Consider the following 26,473-nt stretch of genomic DNA (forward strand, 5'->3'; position numbering starts at 1 on the left):
CTTCGTCAACCGGTTCTTCATCCTCTTCATCTTCTTTGAATTGCACTTTCTTAGCACCAATTTCCTTACCGCTTCTCAATGTAATTGCATTCAAAGATTTAGGATTTATCACCGTGTTGGAAGGCATTGAACCACTAGCCTTAGCTTGCTGTTCACTCACACCATTTGACAACTTAGTGACATAAGAAGTCAAATTAGAGGTTCTAGTTTCCCATTGCTCCATCCTATTCTCTAGGCCTGCAAATCTAGCTTCAGATTTAGCTTCAGACTTAGATATGTGCTCAGTCATTGCCTCAATGCCCTTGAGTATTCGAGAGAACCGCTCATCATCCTTAGACTGTGATTGCTGTAGGGTAGACATGGCTCTAGAAGATTCTCCTTGTAACCCTCCATAGTAAGATTGCCCTTGAGGAACCATATTCCCTTGAAACCCCTCTTGAACCTGCCTATTGTCACATCCTCCCCATCGAAAATTTGGATGAGCTTTCCATCCTTCATTATATGTGTTTGAGTATGGGTTCCATTGCTTAGATTGATTGGCCCTTCCTTGATACATGGCAGAAACTTCCTCATATCTATGAGGGCAAGCAGCAAAGATGTGCATAACAGAATTACAATGCTCACAACTAGGTGCAGTCATCTCCATAGAATTAGAAGTCTGAGTGTCAACAGGGGGAGTGTGAGATGCAAGCTTATTCAACTGTGTAGTCAAAGCAGCAATTTGAGAAGTGAATATGTCCAATTGAGGAATGTGGACTGAAGAAGGATTAGCATGCATTGCATTGATATTTTTAGACTCCCTGATGCTATACTGTTGATGGTTCAATGCCATTTTCTTGATAAGTTCCCATGCCTCCTCAGCAGTTAAATCAATAAGAGAACCCCCAGAGGCAGCATCCAACATCCCCTTATCTTGGGTCTTAAGTCCATCATAAAAGTATTGGACTAACTGCTCATCTGGAATCTGATGGTGTGGACATTTAGAAAGCAAGTCCTGGAAATGGTTCCAGTAGTCATAAAGTGACTCATCATAATCTTGCTTTGCAGAGTAGATCTCTTTTCTCAATGTAAAAGTTCGGGAAGCAGGGAAATACTTCTCCAAGAATGCTTTTCTGAGGTTGTTCTAGTTATGGTAGGCATCTGCCATATAACTAGGCAAGCTCATGTACCATTCTCGCGCTTTGCCCTCCAGAGACAAGTGGAATACCTTCCAAAGAACCTCATCCAGATTAGCCCCAACCGGCTTCATGCTAGCGCATACCATAGAGAGAGATTTCAGATGATTGTACGGGTCCTCACCTGTCAAACCATAAAATTTAGGCAAATAATTAAGCAGTGGACCTTTAATCTCAAAATTAACATCAACATTAGGGCATGCAACATTAAAAGGATCATAATTTGCATCAGAAGTAGTGGCTTCCCTAATGGTTCTTCTTCTAGGGTTATCTCCATTATTCTCTCCTACTCTATAATGCTCCCCATTATGTCCATTGCCCCCTCTCTCATTACCACCATTGTTGTTACCATTAGGATTATTAACTGTTTCCATTATGTCACCTAAGTCAACCACCAAATCTAGATCAGTTAAATTGTCTAGTTCAACCTCACTAGTCCTTTCTACCCTTTGGTCTTGTCTAACTTCTCTTAAAGAACTTTGAAGCTCAAGATTGGAAGGAACTAGGGTTTTAGACCTACCCTTTCTTGGCATAAACAATCAATCAACCAGAAGCAATTAAGCAAAAGAAAACAAATGAATGCAGTGCAATGCAAGTGTATGTGTATGAGAATGAAAAATCAAGATATTTAATTGTATTTTTGAAATTTTTTTATGCAAAGGAAGAAAAAAGAATGCTATGAAAAATCAAAAGAAACAAATGCAAACTACTAAAGAAAATGCAAAAACTAACAAAAATAAAAACTAAAAAGGCTCAACAAATGAACCCCAATTAAGGCTACTTGACACTTAATTACTAGGGAACCAATTTCTTGGCTCCCCGGCAATGGCGCCACTTGAAGTTAACTTGCCCTTAATTGTCGCTTTGGGGTTACTCCAAAAATTAACCGAATTAATGCAATATAGTGCACAATCCGGATCGTATTCACTTTGAGAAGCCGAAAACGAAATTAAATCCTAGTAAATAAATACAAGTAACCTAAACTATAAAAGGATTTTTTATTTGAGTTTGAAAAATTGCTAACTAAATGCCTTGAATTAAATTGAAATTAAAATACTTTTTTTGTTATTTTCTTTTATATAAAAGATTATTGAAATAACTGAAGATGAAAGAAATGAAAATGAGACACACAAATAACACTGATGATAATCAATCCTCTAATTCAACAATGTAGGCAATCATCACTCTAAAAGATGTGGGAGTTAAAAACAATGAATTAAGAATTATAATTAAGCTTTTAATCCAACAACCGAGCCACCTCGAGTTGCCACAAAATATTTTCCTAAAATTCAAATTACTAACTGCAACCAGAATAGTAAAATGAAATTAAGGATACTAAAAACCAATGCTCAATTAAATTCTTAAATTCACAACAATAGACTTAAAGCTAGCAAGAGACAATATGATCAAGATTCTAAGCCACCTTAGAAAATCACAATATATTAACTCCAAAATCAATACAAATGTCATAACCACAACATCATAATTGAAATCAAAGCTATAAACAGCCCAATGTCAAATGCTAAACAATAATCCAGTCACAATAATCCCCAAATATAATCAGATTAAGCAATACAATTATCCCAACAATTAGAAAAACTATCCTAAGACCTAGAAATTGTTAAACAATTATTGAGTAGGAAATTAAAGCAACTAAAACTCCCCTTTGATGATCCAAGCTCCTGCCATTATTGTTGAATTAGAGAATTAGGAATTAGCCACGGTTTGCCATCAAATTCGCTGCAATCAGTATTTTGCTACAGGATCCCATGGAAGAACACTGTTCAAGCTGAATGGTTCACGTCTCTGTTTTGCTTGCGCCTCCCTTTTGTTGCCGCCGCCCAGCTCTTCGGTTTTGTTCTCTCCCGTTCGCCGTGTTCAGCTCTCCTCCGTTTGTGCTTGCGTCTTTCTCTGCTTCAGCTCGTCTTCAGCGTCGTGTGTGTGTGGTTTATTTTTGTGCCGCTTCCCCTGTTTCGTGTGTGTGTTCGGCGTCGTGTGTGTGTGGTTTATTGGATATTAGGTTGTCAGTGGGGGGAGCAAAACGCCTTTTTTTTTTAAATTTTTTTTAAATTTTTTTAATTTTTTTTAATTTCTTTATTTTTTAATTTTCATTTTTATTTCTTCCAAAAACCTGCAAACAAAATTCAAGGATAAGATAACATTAATTGTCCTCAAAAATCAATTAGTCACAATTAAACCAAAATATGACAATTTTACCCCTATAAAATAATAATTCAAAATAAAATAAATTAAATCAATTAAGGCAAAAAGGGGCCAATTAAACTGACAAAACTCATATAAAAGATATCAAAATATATAAAAATAATTGAGTTTGTCAGTTATAAAAAGAAAGAACCTATCAAATATAATTTCAAAAGAAAATCCCAGGTTGGAGCCAACGAATATCGTACAAAAATAAAGAGATAGTAAGAAAAAGAGGGAAGTAGGAGTGACCTGCTGTGTGTGGCGGAATTGGTGGTGGCAACATCAAATCTTCCTCGATTGACTAAAAGAGATTGAGAAGGTGATGGAGTTTGGTAAACAGAATTGCCAAGAGGTCGAAGCTCCAATGCAGAAATGAAAGGTACTCCAACCACAGTTTTCACAAGGCACACATGAATTGTGTCTGTTGTGGGAGTATGAATAATCTCAACAACAGAATAAAGTCTTTGCACAGTAATAGTATCCCAACGATTGACGCCAAGGTACAAGTCGAAGGTTGGAGTTTGATTTTTGCCGTCATAATTCCCATATGTAAAATAAGCTCTAATTAGATAAGTATGGTGCTTGCCTTGTTTTGGTTTGAGAGTGTAGCAATTCCTTTTTCCTTCCGGAAAGCTTCTCAAGGTGGTTAGAAGTCCCCCAAAGTAAGAATAATCAACGTCTACACTGGGGAGAACCTTAAAAATTGTGCCAGTTTTTACAATGTTTGTATCTGTCTGATACCATATGCCCGTTGCCTCGTCGAAGTAATCATTTGGTGCCCCACAATCGATGCTTATGAATCCTAAGCAAAAATAGTCCAAAAATAAAAATATAATAAGTAATGTTTTAATTAAATTTAGGATAAAGGTATACTCAACATCTCAAACTATTTTTAGAGGTGCATCTAGCACCCTACACTATTTATTGGTGTAATTTTGCTCCAAAACTAATAAAAATGAAACATTTCACCCTTTTACTAACAGACATGAAAACGTCCGTCAATGCCAACATGCTAAAAAAAATTCCCAGTTTCAGATCTGTGATAGGAGCCATAGAACGAGAAAGAAGCTTCAACACAGCTTCCCTTTTCAGATCTAAGCATTATCTTCTTCATATTTTGATTTCTTCTCTCACTGCACCCCATTTTCTTAGGTGTTGCATCTTGCCTTCACGAATGGAGGACACACCGTCGGTCTAAAGGCCCAACTCAATCTCTAAATCCTTGTCCTGGCACACCAAAGAGCTTCCAAGATAGCCCCAACAGTCCAAAATATCTAGCCATCACATTTCTCCTTCCATTTAACCCTAACAGTGCATCTGTAATCAAAACACACGGTAGCATATTTTCTTCATTCGCTGTGGATTGGCTATGGTGAATCAACAGTGAACAACCACAAATTTACCCCTCTTGGGCTGCATTTACCTTTCATTCGTTGTGGCAAACCAACAGCGAATGCATTGGAAAATGAGAATTTTCTACATTTGTCTTTAGAACCCTTCCATGCTTCCTTCTAGACAATCTACTCTTCAAGGGTGTCCTACACAGGTTGAAAATACTGGTTTCCATCCTTCATTCAAATCTCGATGAATCACTTTTAGTCTTGAATATTTATGTAAATAAACAAGTCCTTGAGCTATGCCGTGAATAATGCTGAGCCGTCTTTTCCAATCCAATACAATCCTATTATTGTCATCCATATCAATGAAATTCTGAGGAACACGTTATGACATATCCATTTTGATAGTAAAGCATTATTATAATTTAAATGATTAAAACTTGATTTAGAAGGTAGACGATCCCCTAAACATGCTTAACTAAGTAAATTTAAATGGTAGATGGGTTGAAAATTATTTGCTTTATCGTATTTTGGGGGCTTTTTTGAGTTGTCTTAGAAATTTTAATTTTGGATGATTAAATGATAATACTTTTTGAAAATATGGACAGTAAGTCATCCAAAAGTGTAACTTTAGTTTAACAGTTTCTAACATAAAACCAAACAAAGCAGCACTAAATAGGCAAATAATAATCCTATATGACTTGCTTTAATTGGATTATGTAGCCATGCATGCATATGGGTTGGCATGTCCAAATAAACGAAGAAAGCTTTTATCGCTATATTTGTTGCTTTGTTCAGGCTTGGGCCTGCTCTTTTATTCTTAAAAAAAAAAAAAGGAAAGGAAAAAGAATTTATGGCTGAACTGACTGCAACGTCGAAATGTTCGGTCATCACAAATAGTGTTGAGACGATTTTGTGGTCCTTCATAATTGACACCTGCAGCTTTTCCTCTTTTGATATTTGTAGTTTTCTGCAATTTTCCAGTAAGACTGCGTCAACCTTGAATATTCGCCAGTGCAACTACTATTTCTATAATAGCCACACAAAAAATTCTTGATTATTTTAAAGATGTGAGGGCATACACAGTATTGGAATTAGATTGGGATTTTTTTAAACTGCGTTTTTGTGATCACTCTCCATCTCTTAATTGCTCTATTTGCGGGTTATAATTTCATTGCTTACTCTTTTTCACTTTGACATGATCAAAGAAAATGAATAACTATCTAACAAGAGTTAAATCTATAGGAAATTACTAGTACCTCATAACGTGACGAACTAAAGTAAGAATTCTCACTAGAAAAAGTATCCACATTTAGTGTCCGACAGTACTTTGAACAAGATTGCCTACAATAAGAAATACCTATATTTAGGGGAGGAAAAAAAAGAAAGAAAATGAATAACCCATATTTTGGTGCGTCGCTACAGAAAAGATGATCTTTGACTAAAAGCTTTGGATGCATAACCTTATATGGTCAATGGGATTTGTACGGAGTACCCTAGCTATCCAGTCAAAGCGAAACAGGCCGAAATCGAATTTTCGTGAGCCTCTTATAATTTAGCGTGTTTAGGGCGCTCGTGAAAGTGGGGGGAAAAAGGCAACGGGTGGTAAAACGCAAGAGACAAATTGACTTGATGACGCAAAGTTCGATCTTCTGCAACTTTCCAGGATCATTTAAGTTCACGAGCTGAGTCTTCCTCCCCTCCAACTCACCATAAAATATGGGGAATATATATATATATATATATATATCTCTTATTGAGGGGACACTTTTTGGCCAACAAAAATATATTGAGGGGACACTTAAGCTGTGTTTCATCTGCCACACTTATTAAAGCAACTAGATCACAACATGGCCGCTTGTTGTAATATCTTTTTCCAATCTATCTATCTATTAATGTATTAGAACCTTGCTAAAAACCACATCCACAAACAAGTTAGTGAATCAAATTATCATCTCAAAAGCATTAATTATTACTATGCCACTAGTTACTATTTACTATGTACCGATGATGTATCATAAAATAATTACACTCTTACCTGAGAAGAAAAGGGAAAAGAATTACAAGCAAAGTATTCACAAGATCCAATTTCGGTGCACATCACTTTGATGAGCATCCTAACCTCATCATATCTGAACTGTTCATATTTTATTTGGATGGTTCAGATTTGATTTCTTCTTTATTTTATTTGTTCAACATTGTAATTTTAATATGTATAAAATTTAAAATAAAAATAATTTTGTAATTATCTTTTTTTAAAAAATATATTTTTATATTTAAACATAATTAATTAAACATTTTAAATCTAAACTGTTCAAATCAGATATAGACAGTTTAGATCTGATGAGTTTAGAATGCTCATCAAAATGATGAGCACCGAGACTAGTATTCACATGCGTGCTGTAGGCTCGAAGTAAAAATAATTCAATTGACTCAGCTCTAAGATTGAGTGCTTCCTTTGAAATTATGTACTTTGGAAGCACAATGATTGATCAATTTTGGAATTTTACGCAAATTGAAGGCTTGTATATGTAAAGTATTTTTTTTTAAAGTATTTTTTTTAATAATAGTCAATATCGTAAAGTAATTTTTGATGTATTTAGTATTTTAAAATATTTTTCTGTAGCACTTACTATTTTAAAGTAATTTTTAGTACAATTTTGTTCTTAAAATATTTTTTAAAATAGTAATAAGAACCTTAAATTTAGGATATTTTTAGGGTGCTAGATGTACTAAAAATTATTTTAGGATATTGAATACTACTAAAAAATATTTGAGGATTGTGGATGCGTAAACAAAATTATTTTAAAATACTGAATACTACCAAAAAGGCATTGTGGATGTACCCAAAAAAAATTAGTTTAAAATACTGGATATTACCAGAAAATATTGTGCTAGTTGCTCATTGTATTTTCTGTAGATTCTTGAATATCTCACCGATAAAGCTAAACAAGGGTAAAGTTTGAGAGGGGGGGGGTGTATCATATTCATGAAAATACATGAAGAAGCAGTTCACCATAGGAATAGCCAAGGAATAAAAAACCAAATCAGACGCTAAATTAGTTGAGATAGTAATGCAAAGGTTCGTAAGTCAGACTAGGGTCAACTCAAAATCAAACCGGTCATATTAAAATGATATAATTTAATTAAAAATAATAAAATAAAACAACATTAATAATAATTAATAACAAATATAAGAAAATACAACAATAATTTGATTGTGACAATAACAAAACACAATAACATTGAGAATTTTGATCTTTATGATTCCCAAATAACTAAAATTAATAATAATTGATGCCAAAATCATTATTAAAATTTATTTAAATTTATATTGACTGAGATATTAGAAGTTAAATGAGAAAAAAATAAGACCAATAGCAACATAATCATTCAAACTGGTTTTCACTGGTTCGTCCCTATTTAACTGGTTTGATTATATTATAAATTTTTATAATTTTTTTTTATTTACTGCATAACAAAACTTATTTACTTAGGTTTCTTTGTAAATGGCTGGAAAATATATTAAATAAATATTTTTCATCATATAATATATATTGTCTAAGTTTGAGAGACTATAGAAATCATTTAAATTTATAATTTAAATTTTTTAAATAAAAATTTTGTTGGAAACATTTATAACATATTTAGTCTATGATATATTTATTTAAAGAATTAATCAAATTTCCATTCAAGGTTTTTAATGTCTACATTAACTAAATTAATTAATTTTTCATCCCAATATGATGAAAACACTAAACAAATAATTATTGATAAAAATAAAAAATAAAATTAAGGAAAAGGAAAAATTTAAAATTCTTCAAACCTTTTTAGACAAAATTTGGGGATTTAGTATTATGAAGGGTAAGTCAATAAATAAAAAGTATTTTAAGATAAATTTTAATTAAAAATGTATCCTTTTAGAATATTGTTAACAGAGTTAATGGTTTGGTCTCAAGTATATATTTTCAAAATAGAAGATAGGTTGGTATAATTAAGACAAAATGTAAGAGAGGTTAGAGTATTTTACTCTAAATTAAAATAATAGTTAATTAAGCAAGTTATCCAAAAAAATAATAGTTAACTATATATTATATACTGATAAAAGTTCCGAAGTAATACTTCTATATTGATATTAATTGCAAAAGTATTTTCACCCAAAAAATAATAAGTTAATTTAAAATATTCTTATAACATCATTCAATATACCTGGTAAATAATGTTCATTTATAGTTTTGTATATACTTTTCCAGTGAAACTTCGATAACCAAATTTTTTTTGAAGAGGAGACGTTGAATGCTTGTCAGTTTCTTCTACGTGGTAGCGTCAAAGCGCTTGAATTATGGGGTTGATCATAATATTACAACAAAATAATGAGAAAAATCATTTAAATAAAAGAATATCTTTTCTTTGTGTGTTTTCCTTTTCCACTCCTCCTAGCATAACAAATTGACTTGACCAATTGGAATTTCATTATTTCGAATTTACTTGTGTAAAATTGTGTGCTTTTGCGTGGGGCAGCGGGTAATATGGGTTTGCCTCGCCAACCCATGAAAAAATGACTAGTTAGAGTTGGTTAAAAGTCAATCTGCTAATAAACAAGTATTTTCAGCCTGCATCGCTATCTAAACTCACAACCCATCATGTGTTGACCTCCCGGCTCGCAAGCTAACCCGTATTTTTTAAATTTTTTTTAATTATTATAATTATATTATAGTATTTTATATTCTATCTGAAAAATTTTAAAAAAATACCTATATTATTTCTTTGGTGTTTTCAATCAAGCATTTGAAGGAAAACAAAAATTTCATTATATTTTATTTATATTGTATAAGAAAAAAATTAATTTTTTTTAAAAAAATAAATAATAGTTGGCGGGTTAGCATGTCAATTTCCCACTACAAGTTGAGGTTGGCTAAAAGTTAGGCCGCCATCACATGGGTTTTTTTTACCTACACTGCTTAACTCTAACCCGCCATGGGTTAAGCTCACAGGTTGGCCCGTATTACCAACTCTAGTTATGTGTGCATTTTATTTAATCAGTATTATTTTTGAAACCATCAAAATCATCATTTATATATTTAGCAGATTATACTTACCTATTTCCACCGAAATTTTAATTTTAATTTGATAGCTTCTAACGTAAAATTAAATAAAGCCATAAATAGTTGTGGCATTTGGAGATAATAATAATAATGGTATATGACCTTCTTTGGTTAATTGTTAAGGTAGCCATGCATATGCAGGGTCGACTGGTCCAAGTAAAGGTAGAATTGTTCAGTCACCACAAACAGTGGTCCTTCATGTATAATTGACTGCTGTAGCTTTCCTCGTTTGATATTTGTAGTTTTCTGCAATTTTCCAGTGAGACTACATGCACGCACCAAACCTTGAATATTCGCCGGCCAGCTTCAATGGCGTAACTGAGACGATGAAACTATTCCACTGTATTTTTCGATCGAGTGGACTCGTATTATTTTCTCTAGTCTATATAATCTATCTAGATCCTCCATCCTTATGGGGAACGACTTCGAAATTAAACTTTTTCTTGGCCTAGTTTGATTCATGTGAGAATCCCATGGCATGGGACGGTCACGTGTTTTATATATATATATATATATATATATGTATGTATGTATGTATCCTTGACAAACTGTTGCGAGAATAACCCTTAGGGCGTGCGGTCTTTCGTTTGGGCATGGGCGTCTGTGAGCTTTAAGTTGCTGATGACTATATATATTATTCTTATGGTCATCGAGATTAGTACATACGTAGTTTTCAAACCTTAAATTCTCGCCAGCCTCTGATAATTTAGCGTGTTTTCGTGGTGCTCAGCAAATGGGGAATAGGTATCGTGTGATAAAACACGAGACAGATTGACTTGACGACTCAAAGTTTCATCCTTTGGAACTTTCCAATATCATTTTTGAGTTGTCTTTATCGCTATGAAGTTGACAAGTATAGTCGCTTTCTTCTCCAACCTATCACTAAATATGGGAGACATATATCAATCTTATTGAGGAGACGCTAAGCTCCATTGGTTTTGATGAGAGCCTTTGTTATTTGCGTTGGAGTTCCCAATCAAAAATAAATCCAAGCAATGCAATATAGTGCAAAACTTGGGTCGTTTCACTTTGAGGAGCCGAAAATGAAATTAAATCCTAGTAAATAAATGCAAGTAACCTAAACTATAAAAAGGATCTTTGATTTGATAGTTTCTACTTAAACACCATGAATTGAAATTAAAATACCTTTTTTTTTGTTTTTATGTAAAAATGATTAAAATGAATGAAGATTAAAGAAATGAAAGTAAACATGCGAGTAAACAATGATAAAAATCAATCCTCCAATTCAACAACGCTGGCAATCTTTACTCCAAAAGATACGGGAGTTAAAATAATGAATTTAGAATTATAATTAAGCTTTTAATCTAACAACCGAGTCACCTCGAATTGCCACAAAATATTTTCCTAAAATCTCAACTTATTAACTGCAACCAGAATAGTAAAATGAGATTAAAGATACTAAAAACCAATGCTTAATTAGAACTCTTAAATCCAAAACAACAGAATTAAAGCTAGCAAGAGACAAAATGATCTAAGATTCCAAAGCACCTCAGAAAATCATGATATATTAACTCCAAAATCAATACAAATGTCATAACTACAACATTATAGTTGAAATTAAGGCTATAAACAGCCCAATATCAAATGCTAAATAATAATCCAGTCACAATAATCTCCAAATATAATCAGATTAGCCCAATATCAAATGCTAAACAATAATCCAGTCACAATAATCTCCAAATATAATCAGATTAAACAATAAAAATTTTCTAATAATCAGAATAACTATCCTAAGACCTAGGAATTGTTAAAAAATTATTAGACAGGAAATTAAAGTAACTAAACTCCCTTTTTGATGATCCGAGCTCCTGCCATTGTTGTTGAATTAGAGAATTATGAAGCTAACCACAGTTTGCCATAAAAAACGCTGTGATCAATACTCTGTTACGGTCTGCCATGGAAGAATACTGTTCACGCTGGATCTTTCACGCTGCTGGCACTATGTTTTCTGCCCCTGCTCGTGGCTGGCTCTGTCACGCTGAGGAGAAGGAACAAAGAAGTCGATGATAATGGATGAAAAGGAGGAATTCGCCGTCTACCTCTCTCCTCGCGTCCTCTGGTTCAAGAATGAAGATGAATAATGCCGTCACACTCACCTTCCGCCAAGTCCCCCTCCCGTTTTCTTTCTTTGTTTTTTTTTTTTTCTTTTCCCACGCCGTCGGCTCGCGTGTTGCTCTCCATTGAAGATGATGAATAGTTTTAATTGATTATTAGGTTAGGGAGCAAAACGTGCGTTTTGCTCTCCCCTTTTTTTAATTTTTTTCTTTTTTTTCTTTTTTTATTTTTAAAATCTCCAAAAACCTGCAACTAAAATTCAAAAATAAGGTAGCATTAATTGTCCTTAAAAATTAATTAATCATAATTAAATCAAAATATGATAATTTTTGCCCCTATAAAATAATAATTTAAAATAAAACATATTAAATCAATTAATAATCAATTAAGGCCAAAAGGGACCAATTAAGTTAACAAAACCCATATAAAAGATATCAAAATATATAAAAATAATTGAGTTTGTCAGGTTTCTTCTTTCAAGATACTCCTCACTTAATATAGGACCTAATTAATTAATTTAAATAGATTAAAAATATTAGTTAAATTAGTTAATATGATGTGTTTTTTCTAGAACACCTTAATAATCTTTCTTAATTCCTTCCCTCCCTCTCCTACTTAATTATTATTAGGAGAATATCAATAGATTTAATTTAGAAAAAAAATTGATAAATGTGTGAACTAGGTATTATATAGAGGACAACATCAACTCCCCAATTAGGTCCTATGTTAAGGACGGGAAGAGTATTTAATAGTACTAATTAATCCAACATGGGACCAGTAAATCTTCTTCCTCTCCCACTTCTCATAAAATGGTTTTTCAATCTACCGTTGCATGAGAACCTCAAAACAACTTGCACAAACAAACTTGGGGAATTACATTATCATCTCAAAACATTAATTATCACTATTACACTAACTATTTCCTATTTACTAATGACGTATCATAGATAATTATTGCGCTCTTATCTGAGAAAAAAAGGGGAAAGAATTACAAGCAAAGTGTTTACATGCTTTTACCACAAAAAGATATTGGGAAAATTACACACAGGTCCCACAGAAGATAATTAATTCTGAAAAAATCCATCGAAATTACCAAATGCTTTCTAAGTTCCCAAGGACCTCAGAACAAAAAATTAAAATTGTGAAATTACCTACTTGCCCTCACCGAATGACAACATGCACAGCATATAGTCACAATCTACATAGCAGCCAATCACAACCTTTTTAATCAATAAGCCATTCACAACATGCACAGAAACCAATCACAACCCACATTCAATCGAATGACAACATGCACAGCATACAGTCACAACCTACACAGCAGCCAATCACAACCTTTTCAGTCAATGAGGGCAAGTAGGTAATTTCACAATTTTAATTTTTTGCTTGAAGTTGAACTGCCCTTAATTGTCGCTTTGGGGTTACTCCAAAAATTAACCGAATTAATGCAATATAGTGCAAAACTCGGGTCGTTTCACTTTGAGGAGCCGAAAACGAAATTAAATCCTAGTAAATGAATGCAAGTAACCTAAACTATAAAAAGAGATTTTTGATTTTGAAAAGCTGTTAATTAAATACTACGAATCAAATTGAAATTAAAATACTTTTTTTTTGTTTTTATATAAAAGTGATTAAAATGAATGAAGATTAAAGAAATGAAAATGAGAGACACAGATAACACTGATAAAAATCAATCCTCCAATTCAACAACGCAGGCAATCATCACTCTAAAAGATGTGGGAGTTAAAAACAATGAATTAAGAATTATAATTAAGCTTTTGATCCAACAACCGAGCCACCTCGAGTTGCCACAAAATATTTTCCTAAAATCCCAACTTACTAACTGCAACCAGAATAGTAAAATGGGATTAAGGATGCTAAAAACCAATGCTTAATTAGAACTCTTAAATCCAAAATAACAGAATTAAAGCTAGCAAGAGACTATATGATCCAAAATTCTAAGTCACCTTAGAAAATCACAATATATTAATTCCAAAATCAATACAAATGTCATAACCACAACATTATAATTGAGATCAAAACTATAAACAGCCCAATGTCAAATACTAAGCAATAATTCAGTCACAATAATCCCCAAATAATAAACAGATTAAGCAATACAATTATCCCAATAATCAGAAAAACTATCCTAAGACCTAGGAATTGTTAAACAATTATTGAGTAGGAAATTAAAGTAACTAGAACTCCCCTTTGATGATCCAAGCTCCTGCCATTGTTGTTGAATCAGAGAATCACATAACCTCAGCCACGGACTGCCATAAAAAATACTGCCTCCAATAGTATTTTGCTACGGTCAGCCATGGAAGAAGACGGAACGCAAGCTGGTCCTTGTGTTGCTCGTGGATTTGTCTCCGTTGCACGCCGCCGCTCTGTTCTGTTCCTCCGTCGCCGTCGAGCTCTGTGCGTGCCGCCTCAGCTTGTTGTCTCTGCTTCCGTCCGGCGTGCGTCTTCAGCTTCCGTTCGGCCTCCTCTTTGTTTCGTCTCCAGCCGCGCCTCGCGTGTGTGTGTTTTCGTCTCCGTCGCACGCCCCCTGCCACCAGGAAGGTTCAACGGCGAAGAATGAGGAATGCTCCTTGGACTCGCACCGTCCCCAGCTCGCTTCCCTGTTCCGTTCGGCGTCCGCTTCTGCGTGTGTGCGTGTTGCTCTGTTTTTCCAGCGCCGCTTGCGTGTTCTCCCTCCGCGCGCTGGTGATGATGAATATTGGATTATTAGGGTGGGGCAAAACGCAACGTTTTGCCCCACCTATTATTATTATTATTATTTTTTTAATTTTATTTTTCTTTTCTTTTCCTTTTTTTTTTAATTTTTAAATCTTCCTAGAACCTGCAAGCAAAATTCAAGGATAAGGTAGCATTAATTGTCCTCAAAAATCAATTAGTCACAATTAAATCAAAATATGACAATTTTGCCCCTATAAAATAATAATTCAAAATAAAATAAAATAAATCAATTAAGGCAAAAAAGGACCAATTAAGCTGACAAAACTCATATAAAAGATACCAAAATATATAAAAATAATTGAGTTTGTCAAGGTCCTTGGGGACCAAGGAAGCATTTGAGGATTTTGAAGGACTTTTCAAAATTAATTGTATTCTATGGGACCTGTGTGTAATTTTTCTAAAGATATTTACATGCTACTAATGGGCTTGTAATTTAATGATATGAAATCTGCTCAATAAGTGGGGGTCGCATTCAATTTTGCTTGTAATATCAATTCATCAGTGCTATATATATTCCTTTAATAATAATAGAGTAAAATATATTAACTGTCGCTCTATTTTACTTCAGTTATAGAAACTTTTCTTCTATCTTGAAAACATATATAAAGCTATGTTAAAATCAAAATTTATGTTACACAAACCCCTGTATATATTTGAGATTTTATTTCCATTCATCTAAACTATTAGTTGACCGTTAAGTTTAGCTTTTAAACTTTGTTTTGACCAAAATGGCCTTTTTGACATAATAATGATTTAAACATTTATATTTTCCAAAATAATTTATAAAACTAAAAAAGTAATTCTACTATCTATATATTCAAACTTTTAAATATATTATAAATTTTATTAATCTTTATTTAGACTATAAAATTTCATAATTTTATTTTCATCATATTCATTGAAAATTATTTATTTTGGTTTCTTTTTAAAGGCAAGTCATTAGTAGTATTAAGGTTTCAACAGTGTCTTACATAAGCTTACCCGAATGAGTGTTGACCTGACTGGAAATAAGTTTTAACCATTCAGGCTTTTCTGAGCTGTCTTACAAACTATTAATTTCAAGGAACAAATAATAAGATTTTGAGTAATTCTTTTTACATTAATTTAACCTTGAAAATTAGATATTTTAAGCTTTTCATACCGCTATATAGAATTCATAATTAGACATTTCAAGGGAAAATAAGTTATGAATCTTTGAAAATATGGTTTAAAAAAAAAATGTGTTGCTTGGCGTCGCAAAGAAAATGCCCTCTCCTCCCCCTTGTGTTTTCGTCACTTTTTTTCTGTTATTGATGAGCTCATATTAGAAGAAAACCAATGGTTGCTTTCTTTGATTTCAAACACAAGTTGACTTTTGTGTTTGCAATTTTAAATTCTCATCCACAACTTCCTTAATCCCCCACGACAACCCCCCCCCCCCAAAAACACAACAAAAAAAAACAAAAGGCGACCTCGCTGATGTTACTTGCCTTTGCACAATTGGCTATTACGGTAAGCATGGATAATTTATCTGGGTTGGCCTGACTGGAAAGTTTGCGTTTTTGCATGGTGATATTCTATTTCCTTTTTTTTTTTTTTGGTGAACGGTGATATTCTCATCACTGCCCCAATTTATCTCTTTCGAAAAATATATAGTTAAGAAGTTAATTTAATTAACTATCACGTCAAAATGACAAAATTACACTACCCACCGTTCATTTAACATCGATATAATGTATATGTTACTTACGAGAACGTCGTCATCAGACATGAAAATTATATTATGGAAATTGACAATGTATTTTCCAAAATAACATGTCTAATAGTGAACAATTTGGGCAGATTTACATAATTTATCTACCTTTGAAATCTGAAATTGTTACATCATAGGTAGAACATATACAATTTTCTGCTATATTATTAGCAGGTGATGTGGCATTGTTCTCCCTTGCATTAATGTAAAATGCTGGTTGCTTAGGTTCAGCTAATAAAATGGCTTCATTAGAGAGATAAGAAACCACATCTAACATGTCAGGTCGATCTTTGGCTTGATCTTGCACACATAAGAGACCAATATGAATGCATCTTAATAATTCATCTGCATTCCATGTTCCACTTAGTGAGGGATCTGCTAGCTCTAAGGCTTTTTCTTCATTCCACAACTTCCATGCCTAAAACAAGTTCATATTCAGTGTCTATTAATCAACATGTAGAGACGCATATTGGATGGAATTGAAGAATGTTTTATACACTTACATGTCCTATGAGGTTGATTGAATGTTCAGATTTAACAAAACTGACATTTTTCTTGCCACTGACAATCTCTAGTAGCAATACTCCAAAGCTGAAAATATCAGTTTTCACTGAGACAATCCCGCTAAGAGCGTATTCCGGGGACATGTACCCGCTAAGATAATAATTGATATAAAGGAAGAAAAGTAATTAGCATTTCATCAATCAAGTGATATCAAATAATCGAATTGGTAATAGAATTTTACTTACTATGTTCCAACCACTCGATTCGTATTCTCTTGCTCAAATTCTTTTAACTCGAATATTCTTGCCATGCCAAAATCAGATATTTTTGGACACATCTCATGATCAAGTAAAATATTACTTGGTTTCAAATCTCGATGAATCACTTTCAACCTTGAATATTTGTGTAAATAGACAAGTCCCTGAGCTATGCCTTCAATAATATTGAGCCGTCTTTTCCAATCCAATAAAATCCTATTATTGTGGTCTATATCAATGAAATTCTGAGGAGCACGTTATGACATATCCATTTTGATAGTAAAGCATTATTATAATTTAAAGGTAAAAATTCGCTTACCAAAAAGGTAGACGTCCAAACTCTTATTGGGCAAATATTCATATATCAACATCTTTTCTTCCCCTTCGATACAGAAGCCATAAAGTCTTACCAAGTTAGTATGTTGCAGTTTAGCGATCAATTTAACTTCATTCTTGAATTCAATTAGGCCTTGTTTTGAACATTTAGAAAGTCTTTTGATCGCTATCTCTCGACCATCCTGCAATCTTCCCTGAAGATTAAAACACTCTAATCAATTAATCATTTTCATTTTTTCCCTTTCATTTTCATCGTCATTAGGCATTACCAAGGTAACATTACAATGAGAAATGTTTAGCTATTACCTTGTACACAGGTCCAAAGCCACCTTCACCTAACTTATTTGTGGAGGAGAAGTTTTCTGATGCTATAACAATGCTTTTGAAATCGAATATTTGTATTTCATGGCCCGTGTTATCGCTCTTACCAAACTTCTGTTTGCCGCTTGCACCGAATGGGATCGCAATATCTCCAATTTCATGTAATAGTTTCTTCTGTTTCAATCTTTTTGGCCCTACTCATCACCAGGTATGAAGGAAGAAATCAAAAGAGCAGGATACAAAACAAATCAATCTCATTTATGAGCGATTAGTTAAATAAGTTTTGATCTTAATATGTTGGTGGGTTGTGTAATGTCCCTAAAAATAATATAAAATAATTATTTTGTTTTTAACTAATGTTTTAGTTATTTGTCATAAAAACATTTATATATATATATATATATATATATTGAACTGGTGGTGGTATCGTCTTTTATATTATTGGTGCTAGTGTGGTTGTTTGCTGTTCGGTTTTGGGTTTGAATTTTCTTTATTTATCAAAGTGTATTTTATTTTGATTTATTGTTATAAAATTAGCATATATAGTTCTTTTCTCTCAAAATAAAAATAAAATCCCAATCAGGTTTTTTCCCTCACCCCCTCTTTTCCCCTCTCTCCATCGGCGAACCCAGCAACGCGGAGGGAAGAAAATTTTTAGCGAGACTTCTCAGGCGATTCGATCCCCTTCCCTGTCCAAAGTCATCGTCTTCTTTCCGGGTGAATGCGTGTTCGATCTGCTGTTTCTTAAGATCGGGCTCGGTTCTGCATCACAGAATCTTCTCGTCTTCTTTTTTCTCCTTTAGTGCGCCGAGGTGAGGGTGGTAGGTTCGAATTTTCTCCTTCGTTTTCCGTGTCTGTGTGGGTGCTGTTTATCAAAACTTCTCTCTCCTTCTGCTTTCTTTTGCCATGTACGTTATGTGGGCTTTGTAAGGGCCGGGCTAAGCTTCATTCCTTTCTTGCAGTGGAAGGTACACTATTTGCCGACCCGACTTAAATCTGAAGGCTTTGGGGAAGGTATTTTCCCTTTACATCTTTGGTTCAACCAGGAAAGGGAAAATTTTTATTTTATTTTTTTGGTGCTATTTGGCAACACTTCATTGGTTATCTCATGGACTGGCTGTCAACATTTGTTGCTCGGTTCTGTCTAAAATGTAAATCCTCTTGAAGAATGAGTTTCTAGATTATTCTAGATTATTCGTGAACTTATTTTTGTATCAATAAGATGTTTTGTCATGTATTTAATCTTCTTCATTTAATAATCTCTAGATAATTCCATTTATGTATACAATCATATACTTTAAAAGTCGAAAATAATTGTAATGTTTTTTTTTTTTTTTGGTTAGGCATAGTTATTTTCCTATTGAAGTAATCCTATTATAGTCACTGTGGGATACTAAATGTGGGCACATATCTTTACAAGGAAATTTTAATGTTTTTAATGTGTAAAGGTATATTTGCTTCATTTATTTCTTTCGGTATTTCACCATTTCTTAATTAGACAATATTCACTAGGGGAAAAAAAAATCTGGCTCTAGATTGTGTAGTTCACCGTGCTCCTCCAATTGATCATTGAAGGCATCTATTGCTGTCTTGAAGTTGAAGCATCATTAATGTAAAAGATTCCTTTTTAATACTCTTGTGGTTGATAGAAGGAATTTTTTTCCTATTTATAAATCACAACGTTGAATTTTTTTATATAAATGTATAATTATACTTTAATTATTATTATAATTTTATTCTCATGAGGTATAATGTATATTAAATAGGAATAAAGGTAAAAAGTAATTAAATTTTAAGGCAAAGTTGAGGAAATTTAATGTTTTTTAGTTTATGTAAAATATGTTAAAATTGACTTATAAATAAAATCAGAAGTTTATAATATAAACTTCTGAATTTATTTTTGTTATTTAGGTGCTCCTGGAATGTTTCTTATATCTATCAGTATGGGGTGAAGCTTCCCCCCCTCCCCCCCGACTAAATGTTGCTGATATTGTGATTATAGAATTTTTGAGAGGTCCCATTTATAGGAAAATTTTGCCAAAATTTCTATGAGAAGCTTAAAATATCCAAAGACTTTAGATCGGAGAGGCCCCTTTCCCTGTATGCACGTACATATTTGTGTGGGAAATTTTATCATGCACATATTCTTAATATAAGACTTAGTTAACTAATTTAAAAAGATTAAAAAAATTATTAAATTATTTAATTATAGCATATGTTACGTAATCTCTCTAAAATGCTCCTATATATTATTAGATTATATTTCAATTTATAAGTGAGGCAAATTAATTAGAAAACAAGATAAATATAAATACCTTAAAGTAATTTAGTAACTTCTTTAATCTTTTTAAATTAGTTAACTGGTTTTATATTAAAGACCTGAGTAGTATATTTTAGGTTTAAGGGATGTAAGTATCTCATATTCTGAGCTCGCTACTTCTTAAATTTTTGGGGCCTACGTTACACCAACTTTCAGATGCTTTTAGCACAAAGCAAAGAATGGACGAAGAATGAGAGTGAGATTCTAATCAATGACAAAATATACAGTCGCATAAAATTCTTAAGAAATGTTTGCTATGGCTCTTAAGCGATGCTCAATAATGAGAATAATTTTATATGTACCTTTTAGTTTCTTGGGTTTGCAGATCCAAACTCCTAAAGAAACCAGAAAGATTGCGGCCAAAGCAGAAACAGAAGCAGCAAGTGGAATAACAAACTTATGCTTTTTGCATCGATGCCCAAGACAAAGGTCAGGATTATCTGCCAAACTAAGGGACACATAAGATACATTGCTGTTAATTTTGATTCACACAAGGGTAGTTACAATGGAACTAGCAGAAATATATACTGAAGAAAAACCTCAATTGCAAAGCTGCATGTGACTTTTCTTCAAGAGACTTGGGAATGGAACCCACGAGCTTGTTACCACGTAAATTACTACAAAATATTGTGAAATATATTTACTTCTTATTGAGCCTGAATATATAAAGGTATAGATACTACTTATGTGGTGCTCAACGTAACTTACAGAACTCTTAAATTCGGCAGGAAAGCTAGAAATTCTGGTATCGAACCTGACAAGTCATTGAATGATAAATCTCTGAAACAAAGCAGTAATTCACATGTTAATGAAATATTTTTGCTGAAACTGATTTTTCATTATTAAATCACTCTATATACGCTTACAAGTACTCTAATTCTGTCAGTTGTGAAAATGAAGTAGCTATTTGCCCCGTCAAGTTGGTCGCACTTAGGTTCCTGCTTGAGTGAATCAGGCTTTCAATAGCTAGTCATAAACTTTAACATCAACTAAAGGCAAGTGATATGAAGTTTTGGATGGTTATAGCTTAAATAATAGCCAATTAATGACCTTGGGAAACGTAAAATTGAACTATATGATTTTTCCATTTGAGTATCAAACGTCAAGAACACATATAGAGTGACATGCTTCACAAATTTACACCGTGGCTAAGGATGCTTATGATTAATAAAAACAAGGGTAATGCGTATAGATCCAATGGCATTAAATTAATTGAGATGTAAATGACTTACACTGAGCTGATCCTTGCATCATTACCATTCATACCAGAAGTGCAGCTTAGTCCAACCCAAGCGAGTTTTGGGACACATGGGTCTCCTTGCCAATCTAGATTGGAGATGCTGTATGTATTTTTAATGCCCATGATAGCATCCACTATTATTACGAATAATAAGTAATTAAGGTCTTAGAAGACAAAACAAAACATGGAAAAAAATAACGTTTTCAAGGAATTACGTTGGAAATGGTTGGATAAGGAATGAACAAATGAAATTTGTACCATCTGTTTGGTCTGTTGGGGAAGGTAGAGGTGATATGAACCGGTAAACCTCAAAAGCATTAAGGATTGGAGGAGCATCGGATTCTGATGTTGCGGTGATGTTAACAAGAACCAAACCTTGATTTTTAATTTTAGGAGAAATGGTTTGTGGTTCCAAGTATTCAAGAACTATAGTTTGGGTGTAAACGGATTCATCATCAACAGTAATAATAGTACTCAGTATTCTTTTGTGGTCCGGGGGAAGTTGCTGAATTTCACAAAAGTGAAAATAGACGTAATATTCAGAAGACCTGTCGGGGTCTTTCCATCCAGACTCATAGTCAAATTTTAATCCATAGGAGAGACTGGATGATTGGGCTGCAGATTTCAGAACTTCTGACGGCAACTCATAATCATTGTTTGGGATTGAAGGATCAATACCTACAGCCCCATTAATCTGGTACCAACCCCATGACAAATCGATTTCGCGCCACATTCGATCATAGATGTCATCCTTGTACCTGCACTTGCATGCAAACATACACACACACTCAAATATATATATATATATATATATGTAAACATAGTTATTTCTTGTCATTATTACTTCTCCATACAACGAGAGATTGGCGGTGGCTGTGCATGGAATTTTTTTATTACAGTCCTATGAAAATTTATGAGACATATATATTACTATTCATTTAACTTTTTTCGACGAACCATTTAGAATATTGATTATTTATAATTAAGTACTAATGATGACTTATCTAGATTCGAAGTCGCCTTAATTGAAGTGAAAAAAAATTTTCAACGTTTTTTCTTCCATATAGAGCTCAAACCTTAGTATTCATTAGCTTTAATTAGATTGCATCCTATTTTTTATACTTCTTTAATATTCCAAGAATTTTTGGAGGATTTCTCTTGTTATAATAAATTATAATCTAGGTACATGCATGATAACAAAATTTATTGCTTGATCCTCCAAATCAAAAATTGAGAAACCTAGTCTCCTCCTAAACAAATTAGTTTTTCCACTAATCTTACTTGATTGATATGATGCCGTAAATGCTTATCTGACCAGTAGTGATAAAGTTATGTACTTTAGTGTTTATAAAAAGAAAGGAACTATCAAATATAATTTGAAAAGACAATCCCAGTTTGGAGTCAACGAATATCATGCAGAAATAAAGAGATAGTAAGAAAAAGAGGGAAGTAGGAGTGACCTGCTGTGTATGGCGGAACTGGTGGAGGCAACATCAAAGCGACCTCGGCTGATTAAAAGTGATTGAGAAGGTAATGGAGTTTGGTATACAGAATTGCTAAGAGGTCGAAGCTCCAATGCAGAAATGAAAGGTACTCCAACCACAGTTTTCACAAGGCACACATGAATTGTGTCTATTGTGGGAGTATGAATAATCTCAGCAATGTAATAACGTCTTTCCACAGTAATAGTCTCCCAACGATTGACGCCAACGTACAAGTCGAAGGTTGGAGTTTGATTTTTGCCGTCATAATTTCCATATGTAAAATAAGCTCTAATTAGATAAGCATGGTGCTTGCCTTGTTTTGGTTTGAGAGTGTAGCAATTCCTTATTCCTTCTGGAAAGCTTCTCAACGTCTTTAGAAGTCCCCCAAAGTAAGAATAATCAACGTTTACGCTCGGGAGAACCTTAGAAATTGTACCAGTTTTTACAATGTTTGTATCTGTCTGATACCATATGCCCGTCGCCCTGTCTAAGTAATCATTTGGTGCACCGCAATCGACGCTGATGAATCCTAAGCAAAAGTAGTCCAAAAATAACAATATAATGAGTAATGTTTTAATTAAATTTAGAGTAAAGATACACTCAAAACCTCAAACTATTTTTCGAGGTGTATCTAGCACCCTAAACTATTTCTTTGTGTAATTTTGCTCCAAAACTAATAAAAATGGAACATTTCACCCTTTTACTAACAGACATGAAAACGTCCGTTAATGCAAACAATGCGTAATAAAAAATATTCCCAGTTCAGATCTGTGATAGGAGCCATAGAACGAGAAAGAAGCTTCAACAGAGCTTCCCTTTTCAGATCTAATTACTATCTTCTTCATATTTTGATTTCTTCTCTCACTGCTCCCCATGTTCTTATGTGTCGCATCTTGCCTTCGCCAATGGAGGACCCACCGTCGGTCTAAAGGCCGCCGATTCCAAGGGAAGAGAGTGATCGACGTCGTAACTAGTTGAACAAGCTAAGAGAAAGTGTGAGAGAGGATCGACGATTGAGGCAAAGAAGAAGAACAGAGACCATGATCGACCTGTTTTGCAGATGTTTAATTGATCGAAATAAACTCATTGAAGGTATGATCTGAAGCTTCATATGCAAATCTGCTTGCAAAGTTGACTCCTGATATGCAAGAGGACGTGAAAATATGGGATGAGATGCAGCTGGAAGTTGTGGCTGTGTGTGAAGGAGACAGGGTACTAAGAAGAAGAAGGGTGAGTGAAGATGAAGAATTGGATGAAGATGGAAGAGTCAAGAGGCTTGACAGGATAGGGAGGGGATATGGATTCTTGATGTAATTTAATTATAACTTACGTGAAAAATCAGGTTTATAAAGGCATGTGAATGACTTCACTGATCATTAAAAACTATGTAAAAAGCATTAGCTAATTTACCGGAATTCTTGTCGTTTGTGGTGAATTCCCTCGGACCATCTCCCACTGTGCTGCCAACATGAAACAGGAGTTTGATGAAAACGAGACACAGGCCTAAAAGCATATTCAATTTTGGTCCCTCCATTTGATCTGATCTGCAAATATATGTATAAGGAAGTTAGCTCTAATTCATCAGTTATCACTCATGGTCAACACACACAGAAGATGAACAACTTAGTAAAAGACGTAGAAAAAGAACAATATAGAGATGAACTCGCTAGAAGCTTAAAAATTCAGGCAAGTTTACTGAAACCAAACATGAGCTCTACATTGAATAGTATGAGTCTGTCTTTGATTGTGTTTATGAGGGTGGGTGTGGATTGGGGGGGGGGTATATGTATACAATCAAGTCACTTGTGCATGAATAATGGAATACGCAACACCTAAAATGGGCCTTATATTTTCCTTTTCGCTGACCAAAGAAAATCAATGAACCTCTTTGCGGGGTTTTGAAGCTTTCAAATATCCTATCAAGTTCTTAAATGCTAATTGAGACAACATCTCTCTTCAAAAGGGGACAAACGATCGAAAACAAATTGACTTGGCCAATGGATGTCTGGTCACTTGGATCCTTTAGTTGCTAGCGCTTGTTTTTGGAATCCATATGCCGTGTTGATTAACCCTAAACAAATTGACTTGATTTGGTTATAATGGTAGCCATGCATGCATATGGGTTGACTTGGTCCAAGTAAACGAAGCAAACTCTTGTGGTTACGATGCTTTGTTCAAGATTAGGGTTGTCTTTTTATTCCCCCAAGAAAAAAGAGAGTTAAAAAAAGAAAAGAAAAGAAAAGAAAAGCTTTATGACTGACATGACTGGAACGTCGAATTGCCCAGTCAACACAAACACAGTGCCACTAGAGACGACTTTGTGGTCCTTCATAATTGACTGCTGTAGCTTTCCCCTTTAATTTTGATAGTTGCAGTTTCTTGCAATTTTCCCGTAAGAATACATCAACCCAGAATATTCGCCAGCCAAATTCAATGGCTTAAGTGTGACCGATGAAAATTCCACGATGTGTTTCGAGTGGACTCGGATTATTTTCTCTAGCTAGTCTATATAATCTCCAGACCGTCGATCCTTAATACAGGGAACGACTTCGAATCTTTGTTCTTGTGTACCTATATATGTATGTAGAAAGTTTAAGTCTTTTAACACTTGGAAGCTAATATTTATAGACATTAATTAACTACCTATACTATTCCTGTCATGCAACAAAAGAAAATGTGTAATAAAATACGAATGGTTTCAAATTTGACCTATGCTTCTTATTTTTTGGTTTTCTTTCTTTCCCCCTTCCTTTTTATGGCTTTTGACAACCCTAGGCTTTCAAGTATGAATACGGTCTATATTAGCCTAAAGATTCACATATTTGTGAAGTGTTGGTGTTTGTGGCATTTTCAGTATGAGTAAGTTCGTTTATATTGTCAATATTGTCAGTAATGGACTCAAAACTTCCAAGAAAATATTGTTCGGATGTCAAGTGCTTACTTTACTTGATATAAGAACTTTCACATCAAATAAAGTTCGATTTATTATATATATATATATATATATCTATAAATGAGATATAAACTTCAGATTTTAGATTAAGATATGGTATCAAGCTCACTTATATACACACATATATCCATAGAATGGGATGAACAAGTTTTTACTGCGTTTCTCTCACTTTATATCTCTTATTTGCTTTATTTGCGGACTAATTACTAATTTCATATTTCAGTCAATCGATTAATACTTTTCACTTACATCAAAGTAGCTTAAGCTACATCAAAAAGAATCATCGTCACGTTGTGACTGTTCTTGAACTCTCATCCTCAACACCCTAATCCCTCCATCAACTGTGTTTTCATTTTCCCCAGAGGCAACGTCCACAACGGGCCCTTCAGAATAATGCACATTTTCCAATATAGATGTTCAGTTACCACAAATAATGCCATAATACACCTCTAGCTTTCCACACAATAATTTCCAAAATAAACACATCAACTTCGAATATTCACCAGCTTCTATATATGACGGGTAAATTGAGCTCACAAGCCTTAAATAATAAGCTAATTAATCAACCTCAAGGAAAATTGACTTCATTATTATTTGTTCTTGTGCTTATATACTATATAGACAAGATTAACACATGGAACGTAATCATGTTTTGTTTATATTAACACAAGATTAACACTTGTAGT

At 33.6% G+C, this 26,473-nt stretch overlaps 1 protein-coding gene across 1 annotated transcript in view; it reads right to left on the reverse strand.

Annotated features, from left to right (window-relative positions):
• The window catches only part of LOC114759721 (senescence-induced receptor-like serine/threonine-protein kinase), a 41,743-nt gene extending 17,181 nt beyond the window's left edge, over positions 1 to 24,562 (reverse strand). The window contains exons 1-2 of the mRNA XM_028948959.1: positions 24,245 to 24,562; positions 3,630 to 4,182 (exon numbers count right to left, since the gene is read on the reverse strand). Coding sequence (XP_028804792.1) covers positions 3,630 to 4,182; positions 24,245 to 24,368 — 677 coding nt within the window. The 5' untranslated portion in view covers positions 24,369 to 24,562. The remainder of the gene's footprint in view (positions 1 to 3,629; positions 4,183 to 24,244) is intronic.
• Positions 24,563 to 26,473: the final 1,911 nt, after the last annotated feature.

Source organism: Neltuma alba, unplaced genomic scaffold (assembly GCF_004799145.2).
Source record: "Neltuma alba isolate B1F8T4 unplaced genomic scaffold, ASM479914v2 tig00001614_pilon, whole genome shotgun sequence".
Classification (NCBI taxonomy): Eukaryota; Viridiplantae; Streptophyta; class Magnoliopsida; order Fabales; family Fabaceae; genus Neltuma; species Neltuma alba.